This window comes from Formica exsecta, unplaced genomic scaffold (assembly GCF_003651465.1).
Source record: "Formica exsecta isolate Colony F162 unplaced genomic scaffold, ASM365146v1 scaffold352, whole genome shotgun sequence".
Classification (NCBI taxonomy): Eukaryota; Metazoa; Arthropoda; class Insecta; order Hymenoptera; family Formicidae; genus Formica; species Formica exsecta.
The window spans coordinates 611,798-620,946 of record NW_021850773.1 but is presented as its reverse complement, the minus strand read 5'-3'; the positions used below and the strand labels follow the sequence as shown (position 1 = coordinate 620,946).

At 30.3% G+C, this 9,149-nt stretch overlaps 3 protein-coding genes across 5 annotated transcripts in view; 1 reads left to right on the top strand and 2 right to left on the bottom strand.

Annotated features, from left to right (window-relative positions):
• Positions 1-1,302: 1,302 nt before the first annotated feature.
• LOC115238640 (beta-1,4-mannosyltransferase egh-like) lies at positions 1,303-7,317 on the bottom strand. The gene is made up of 3 exons (XM_029812630.1): positions 7,188-7,317; positions 2,850-3,655; positions 1,303-2,656 (listed from the first exon to the last, which is right to left on the bottom strand). The coding sequence occupies exons 2-3, from the start codon at positions 3,651-3,653 to the stop codon at positions 2,084-2,086; spliced, it is 1,377 nt and encodes a 458-aa protein (XP_029668490.1). The 5' UTR covers positions 3,654-3,655; positions 7,188-7,317; the 3' UTR covers positions 1,303-2,083.
• LOC115238638 (beta-1,4-mannosyltransferase egh-like) lies at positions 4,246-8,127 on the bottom strand. Of its 3 annotated transcripts, none has more exons than XM_029812628.1 (3): positions 7,554-8,127; positions 5,793-6,601; positions 4,246-5,599 (listed from the first exon to the last, which is right to left on the bottom strand). In XM_029812628.1, the coding sequence occupies exons 2-3, from the start codon at positions 6,594-6,596 to the stop codon at positions 5,027-5,029; spliced, it is 1,377 nt and encodes a 458-aa protein (XP_029668488.1). In that variant the 5' UTR covers positions 6,597-6,601; positions 7,554-8,127; the 3' UTR covers positions 4,246-5,026. The 3 variants fall into 3 exon arrangements, with proteins under 3 accessions (XP_029668488.1, XP_029668487.1, XP_029668489.1); XM_029812627.1 differs by having other exon boundaries at positions 7,558-8,127; XM_029812629.1 differs by lacking the exon at positions 7,554-8,127 and adding an exon at positions 7,191-7,324.
• Positions 8,128-8,249: 122 nt separating this feature from the next.
• The window catches only part of LOC115238637 (serine/threonine-protein kinase RIO2), a 2,770-nt gene continuing 1,870 nt past the window's right edge, over positions 8,250-9,149 (top strand). The window contains exons 1-3 of the mRNA XM_029812626.1: positions 8,250-8,425; positions 8,701-8,842; positions 8,943-9,149. The exon at positions 8,943-9,149 is cut by the window's right edge and continues 193 nt beyond it. Of these exons, the coding sequence (XP_029668486.1) occupies positions 8,360-8,425; positions 8,701-8,842; positions 8,943-9,149 (415 nt within the window). The 5' untranslated portion in view covers positions 8,250-8,359. The remainder of the gene's footprint in view (positions 8,426-8,700; positions 8,843-8,942) is intronic.

The window sequence follows — 9,149 nt, the reverse complement described above, 5'->3', positions numbered from 1 at the left end:
AATTAATTTATTGAAAAATAAAAAAATTTTGCAGATCACCAAAAATTGGAATTTAAAAAAAATTTAATTTAATTCAAATCTATATTTAAAATTATAATTTTTTATCGAAATAAAATATTTAGGAATAATTATATTCGATATTGCACTAACACAGTGTATTAGTAAATTTATATTATTTATTTATGAATGTATATTTATAATGGAAATTTTCGTGCTTTTCAATATTCTTTATATCTTCTTGACTAGATATAATAAGTCTTGCTATAAATATATTGCTTTTTATTCCTAAGTCCATTCCATATCATCATTTGTCATAAATCATAAAAGACAAAACTTTCAAACTTCTATAAAAACATTATACAGTTTATGTTATAAAATTTAATGCTTTGTATATTATATGTATGTTTATGTGGGAAGCCCTAACTTGATTATTAAATTAAACAGCATTTTAAAATTTATTTAATAGATAAATTATGTTTTTGTAAATGTTAAAATCAAAAAATATTGATGTAGATATTTTGTAGAAATGTAAAACTGTGATAAAATGATAATTTAAAAATGTTTTTTCGTGAATTCTTTTTATACGCGTAATTTAATAAATAAAATATTAATAATTGAAACATTGCGTAACAAAATCAATTATTTAAAAAGTTTTTTAAAATCAACTTCATTTTTTTTTTAAGATATGTCGAAGATATGCAAAAACTATTAACAGAAGATGCAATTTATTTTAAATAGTCATATATATGTAAAGAGAAATTTAATAGCTTTAAAGTTAAAATTTCTTTTTTAGTTAATCTTTATATTTATATTTTTTCTACTCTCTTTTCTAATTTCTTTAACTTTTTCGCATATATAATCATATAATTTGTTCATATATAAATATCACATCTAAAATACTAATTAAATTTATTTTAGAAGATATATGTGATTTTTTAAAGTTTTATCAATAAATTTTTAAAGTTTCATCAGTAAAGTTTTAAAGTTTTATCAGAAAAAGGAAAAAAACGTAAATATGTATTTACGTTTTAAATCTCTCTAAAAATGTTCAACTCTTCTGGTAAACAATTAAGATAATCTTAAGTACTGTATACACACACACACACTAATCATATTAGAATTATAAATTAGAACCAATATAATTAGAACACTAATATTATATGTATTTTGTCATTAATTAAAATCCATAAAATTATAAAATGTATAAAATCAAAAGCATTTTATAAAACCATTAAATATCCCGAAAATATCAAGAAAACGAAATATTATGTGATTCTTATTACATCATTCTTTAAATTTGCGTTTTTGTGTTTAATAAAATTCTGTATATTTTCCTGAAATATAAAAAAGTTATAGGCGAAACAAGATTTATCACAGTTTCCCGAATCATAATGATGTATAACTTATTACTATTAAGTAAAATAATCTAAATACTTCAGAAATTGTCAATATGAAATTGTCAATATGCACACTTCATGAGGCATTAAAAAAAAAAAAAAAATGTTTGTAATATGGCAAAAATGAGATATTTCTGAACATGACAAGAATTAAAAATTAATATGATATTGATATGATAATAATGATATTGAAAATTACATTAAAATATGTACACATATGTGTAAATTTAATGTGAGAAAAGGAACATGTGTAAAATAATTTATAACTTAATGAATGCTAAACACGTTTACATGAGATCAAAGTATATATGACATATATGACTTGTACTATGAGAACAAGATATTGGCATAAATATATTTTTAATAAGTGACAAATACTTTTAATAGAGATTTGGCGCAATGCTTTAATGCCAATGCAGAATATGTTCTTAATACTGGATCTATATGTATCTATTGCTATGTATTACTTTATACCTTTTATACTTTGCATAAAATTTACTGCTCCATTTATCTTAGGAATTTTGTAATTCCTATATATGTAATACTAGTTATAAATATTTTATTTGTGACAATGATGTATTTTCCTATGTAAATTTACAGGTACTAATTATGCGCATGCACAATGGAAACTTTATACTGTTGCTAAATATGCACCAGTTAGATAAGAGCTGTAAATTGATGACACATCATACAGTCACTGGCGGTCTGTATTCTTTGTTAACGACATAGAACTTGTGTTTCTTACCGAATAAACCCCATATGACAGCGACGTTCTCAATGATTATATTGAACGGAATGGTGGACAATGCGCCGCATATACAAAGCATAAATCGGGCCACACCGAAACGATACAAGGAAAACGATTTAACTACTCCGAACACATACATGTAAATATTTACCGCGCCGATAAAAGCGCATAGAAAATCGATCAATGGCGGACAGTTAATCGGACACAATCCGGCTAAGACAATATTTGAAGTGGAAAGCGGCATCGTCACCCATGAGTAACATGAAATACCCAGCAATAATTTTTTTCTGAATGGAATTGCTTTGGAATGCACGACAAGTAATATACCTTGCAGCCATCTTTTTCTTTGCTGTACAAAATCCCATAGAGTGAATGGCGATTTCTCCCACATTTCGCCTTCTATAAAATTGAACGTATATCCCTGGGAAAATGCTTTCATCGCAAAGAAACAATCTTCAGCGACGGATCCATCTAATCCGTTATTAAACGAAACCTGCTTTTCTGCTCCCATCTGTAATGCATATTTTACAAGAAAGTTAACACGTATAAAAATAATAAAATAGTAAATATATGTTTAAAATAACAAATATATCTGTTATTGTTTTAATATAGAGAGAGAAATAAATTTTATAACATCACAAATTTTAACTTTTTTCTGTAATAAGATTGATTAATTAGATTAGTAAAATGTGATTAAAAATTACCTGTGTGACAACATAAGATCCTTTCATACTAAAAAATGGCTTGTGGAACAGAGTAAATTGTAATCTTAATTTTCCCATATCATCTGCTACTCTGAAACTATCAGCTAATGTCGTGATCCAGTTAACAACATCCTCATTAGCATATGTGATTAATCCTTGGCCAAACTGATGTTTGCCATCCAATACAAAATTCAATACGCCACGAACGGAATTTTCAGTCATCAAAGTTTCTTCATCAAGATGGACAATCCAGTCATGATCAGCTAATTCATTTACCGAATTCTCAAGGCAGTATTGCAAAGCACGAGCCTTGAATAAGGCACCACTACTTGTGCGATAATTTGGAGGAACAACAACTTCTCGTACCCTACGATGCGGTGTTAAACCTACTGGTTTATCGCTCACTACTTCTATTTGAAAATTCTCGAGACCAGCTTCTATACATCTATTTAAGTTTCTCTTCACATTTGTTTTCACTAATTGTGGATAATCCCCGCGAGTCACTATTCTTATACAAACAAACGGTGCAAGTAGAGGTGAACCTTTCAAGATTACTTTATCAGGGAATGCATTGTATATCGTTAATCCTATAAAATTGAATAATACTTGAGGCAAAGAAAGAAAAGTCACTGTACGTAACAGGTACAAAGTAATTGCACCGATAATGCCATATCGTGTCCATGGGTCAATCTCTTCTTTTTGGTCTGCATTCCATCGAAGTCCACCAGACACATATTCAAATATCAATATAACTATGAGCAGCAGACAGCAATGTAAAATGTGTTTTGTTATACTGCTCAACATAACAGAAGATGCAATTTATTTTAAATAGTCATATATATGTAAAGAGAAATTTAATAGCTTTAAAGTTAAAATTTCTTTTTTAGTTAATCTTTATATTTATATTTTTTCTACTCTCTTTTCTAATTTCTTTAACTTTTTCGCATATATAATCATATAATTTGTTCATATATAAATATCACATCTAAAATACTAATTAAATTTATTTTAGAAGATATATGTGATTTTTTAAAGTTTTATCAATAAATTTTTAAAGTTTCATCAGTAAAGTTTTAAAGTTTTATCAGAAAAAGGAAAAAAACGTAAATATGTATTTACGTTTTAAATCTCTCTAAAAATGTTCAACTCTTCTGGTAAACAATTAAGATAATCTTAAGTACTGTATACACACACACACACTAATCATATTAGAATTATAAATTAGAACCAATATAATTAGAACACTAATATTATATGTATTTTGTCATTAATTAAAATCCATAAAATTATAAAATGTATAAAATCAAAAGCATTTTATAAAACCATTAAATATCCCGAAAATATCAAGAAAACGAAATATTATGTGATTCTTATTACATCATTCTTTAAATTTGCGTTTTTGTGTTTAATAAAATTCTGTATATTTTCCTGAAATATAAAAAAGTTATAGGCGAAACAAGATTTATCACAGTTTCCCGAATCATAATGATGTATAACTTATTACTATTAAGTAAAATAATCTAAATACTTCAGAAATTGTCAATATGAAATTGTCAATATGCACACTTCATGAGGCATTAAAAAAAAAAAAAAAATGTTTGTAATATGGCAAAAATGAGATATTTCTGAACATGACAAGAATTAAAAATTAATATGATATTGATATGATAATAATGATATTGAAAATTACATTAAAATATGTACACATATGTGTAAATTTAATGTGAGAAAAGGAACATGTGTAAAATAATTTATAACTTAATGAATGCTAAACACGTTTACATGAGATCAAAGTATATATGACATATATGACTTGTACTATGAGAACAAGATATTGGCATAAATATATTTTTAATAAGTGACAAATACTTTTAATAGAGATTTGGCGCAATGCTTTAATGCCAATGCAGAATATGTTCTTAATACTGGATCTATATGTATCTATTGCTATGTATTACTTTATACCTTTTATACTTTGCATAAAATTTACTGCTCCATTTATCTTAGGAATTTTGTAATTCCTATATATGTAATACTAGTTATAAATATTTTATTTGTGACAATGATGTATTTTCCTATGTAAATTTACAGGTACTAATTATGCGCATGCACAATGGAAACTTTATACTGTTGCTAAATATGCACCAGTTAGATAAGAGCTGTAAATTGATGACACATCATACAGTCACTGGCGGTCTGTATTCTTTGTTAACGACATAGAACTTGTGTTTCTTACCGAATAAACCCCATATGACAGCGACGTTCTCAATGATTATATTGAACGGAATGGTGGACAATGCGCCGCATATACAAAGCATAAATCGGGCCACACCGAAACGATACAAGGAAAACGATTTAACTACTCCGAACACATACATGTAAATATTTACCGCGCCGATAAAAGCGCATAGAAAATCGATCAATGGCGGACAGTTAATCGGACACAATCCGGCTAAGACAATATTTGAAGTGGAAAGCGGCATCGTCACCCATGAGTAACATGAAATACCCAGCAATAATTTTTTTCTGAATGGAATTGCTTTGGAATGCACGACAAGTAATATACCTTGCAGCCATCTTTTTCTTTGCTGTACAAAATCCCATAGAGTGAATGGCGATTTCTCCCACATTTCGCCTTCTATAAAATTGAACGTATATCCCTGGGAAAATGCTTTCATCGCAAAGAAACAATCTTCAGCGACGGATCCATCTAATCCGTTATTAAACGAAACCTGCTTTTCTGCTCCCATCTGTAATGCATATTTTACAAGAAAGTTAACACGTATAAAAATAATAAAATAGTAAATATATGTTTAAAATAACAAATATATCTGTTATTGTTTTAATATAGAGAGAGAAATAAATTTTATAACATCACAAATTTTAACTTTTTTCTGTAATAAGATTGATTAATTAGATTAGTAAAATGTGATTAAAAATTACCTGTGTGACAACATAAGATCCTTTCATACTAAAAAATGGCTTGTGGAACAGAGTAAATTGTAATCTTAATTTTCCCATATCATCTGCTACTCTGAAACTATCAGCTAATGTCGTGATCCAGTTAACAACATCCTCATTAGCATATGTGATTAATCCTTGGCCAAACTGATGTTTGCCATCCAATACAAAATTCAATACGCCACGAACGGAATTTTCAGTCATCAAAGTTTCTTCATCAAGATGGACAATCCAGTCATGATCAGCTAATTCATTTACCGAATTCTCAAGGCAGTATTGCAAAGCACGAGCCTTGAATAAGGCACCACTACTTGTGCGATAATTTGGAGGAACAACAACTTCTCGTACCCTACGATGCGGTGTTAAACCTACTGGTTTATCGCTCACTACTTCTATTTGAAAATTCTCGAGACCAGCTTCTATACATCTATTTAAGTTTCTCTTCACATTTGTTTTCACTAATTGTGGATAATCCCCGCGAGTCACTATTCTTATACAAACAAACGGTGCAAGTAGAGGTGAACCTTTCAAGATTACTTTATCAGGGAATGCATTGTATATCGTTAATCCTATAAAATTGAATAATACTTGAGGCAAAGAAAGAAAAGTCACTGTACGTAACAGGTACAAAGTAATTGCACCGATAATGCCATATCGTGTCCATGGGTCAATCTCTTCTTTTTGGTCTGCATTCCATCGAAGTCCACCAGACACATATTCAAATATCAATATAACTATGAGCAGCAGACAGCAATGTAAAATGTGTTTTGTTATACTGCTCAACATTATTCCTGCAAATTATAATACATGTGTAAATGAATAATATTGTACTTATAAATTTGAACTGTACTTAATCTAAGCAAGAACAATTAAAAGCACAATAGTTTATTAATTTTATTAATACCATGCTACAAAATATCAGAGATTTTGTTTCATAATTTCTGTGATTGATCAATTTGAAAGAACAATTTAACTTAAATTATAACAGTTGATAGTGGATGATGAGAGCAACTATTTTTGAACTTTGCAAAGATTAATCTGGCCTTCAGTTCTATCATTACGTACAACATACATACACATATCTATATATATATATATATATATACATATACGCACACACAGCTAATGTAGCATTGCTACATATCACGATCGACTAAATTGTGTTGCCAATAGAAACACTTGTAATTCATGATCTTACAAAATTAAAATCGTTTCACGTGAAGAGATGACTCAGAATTCCCTCGCGAGATAATAAAAGCGAATTGATAACTGAAGCGTGACGCGTCTTATAGTTTATCGCGAATAAACATGATTTTTCCACAGATATTTATAACTTAAGATACCGGTCGTCGAATTTGGATATTGTAGCTGGAGCATTACCGCAATTAAAGGGAACACTATTCTCGCGAATATCCCCGTGAAATTTGATGGACCTCGATGCGCGCGAAAGCGTTTCATTCGCTATCGGCGATAGCGCGGCATTCTATTGTGCTTATCGATACCGCATTTGGTTTCTCTATACGTGGCCGCGACATGATTTGTAGTTTTGTAGACTGTTGTGGGAACGGAATGCTTGGCATACCAGCCGATATCGTAAACGAGCGTCGCGTAAATGTCGCGCGTGACCTCGAGATTACGAGGGAGTTACACGCGCACCTCCTGTCAATTTCGTGCTGTCAACTGCATGCATACGTCGATAGAGCCCGAGGTGTTCTTTAGCACACCGCGGATGCAATTACATACCAACCTGCGGTGGGCGATGAATTCTCAGGTGTGCGTGATGATCGTAGACGCGCCGACACTGCCCATTGTCCGCGATTGCAACGGTCGATTTAATACTCTATCGAATCGTTATCTCTGCATGAATGAGCTTTCATAATTTCAATGTAATTTCAGTAGCGTCTCGCGCTCGTTTTTTGCGCGCCACGCACACACACGTATATATATATATATAATATATACACGGCCAACAATTTGATGCACCGGTTCGCGCTTTTTATCCTCGCAATCTCGAAGAGAGACGAGAGACGAGCGACGACGCTTGACGCTTTCTCTCGGAGAGAGAACTTCTTGGCGGACGCTTTGTGAGCTTGCTACTAGCTACTAGGCGTAGTCGTGCTTAAATTGGATAAATTATGTACAAAGTACAAGGTCTATTCTTTATATATATAGCTGTATTATGTTACTCTTTCTGCGGTCAAAATGAAATAGATATATATTGAAGTATTGGAAAGAAAAGAAAAGATGAAGAATACGGGACATATGACGTATTATTACGAACCTACGATACAGCTTGGGCATATATATATATATATAAACCATGTAATACATATTATACACAGAAAGTCAACTCTAATCACAGTTTTGCACAGAGGACGCAGCAAATAACAGCCTTTATAACGAACACGCGATTGGTCGATTATTCTGTCTTGTCTTTCTGGATAGACCTTTATGATCTTTCACATCAATCCTGCAAAGTAGTAGCGTGCATACATCAAATAAGCTATTTGTCGAATTTTATTGTCGAATTGTTAAGCTATTTATCAAACATGGGAAAATTGGATGTTAAATTGTTGCGATATTTAACGGCAGAAGATTTTCGTGTTTTAACAGCGGTATGGATTTCTTAACCTATAATAGAATTTCTAAACTTTTTTTTTTAACTTATTCTTTATTTAAAAAACTTTACAAACTATTCAAAAAACTTACTTGTGTATTACTTTTCTTTTGATGAATATATAGAATACTCATTTCTCTTGCAATGAAATTTGTACACATTTTATCGCATCAAACAATGATTTTAACTTTTTAAATCCTGTTTTTTTTTACAAAAAATATTCTTAATATAAAATAAATAGTTTAAGTTAAATATTAACCTAACCTTTTATAGATCGAAATATGTTCGAAAAATCACGAACTTGTACCTGGATTACTTGCTGCAAAAATAGCGAATCTGCGTTATGGTGGAGTTCAGAAATTGTTGAAAGATTTGTGCAAGCACAAGTTACTCAGCTATGAACGAGGGATGCGATGTAAGGCATTCAAAATCAGTCGCATATAAATTTTTGCATGTAAAGTTTATTAAGAATACATTAAAAAAATGTTTAATAATAAACTTTATTAAATTTTTAGATGATGGTTTTCGTTTGACAAATGCTGGTTATGATTACTTGGCTTTGAAAGTCTTAACACAAAGAGGAACTATTTCTTCTTTTGGTAATCAAATTGGTGTGGGCAAGGAATCTAATATCTATATTGTTGCCAATGATGAGGAGACCTCTCTTTGTCTAAAGTTACACAGACTAGGTAGAACATGCTTCCGAAACATTAAGGGAAAGA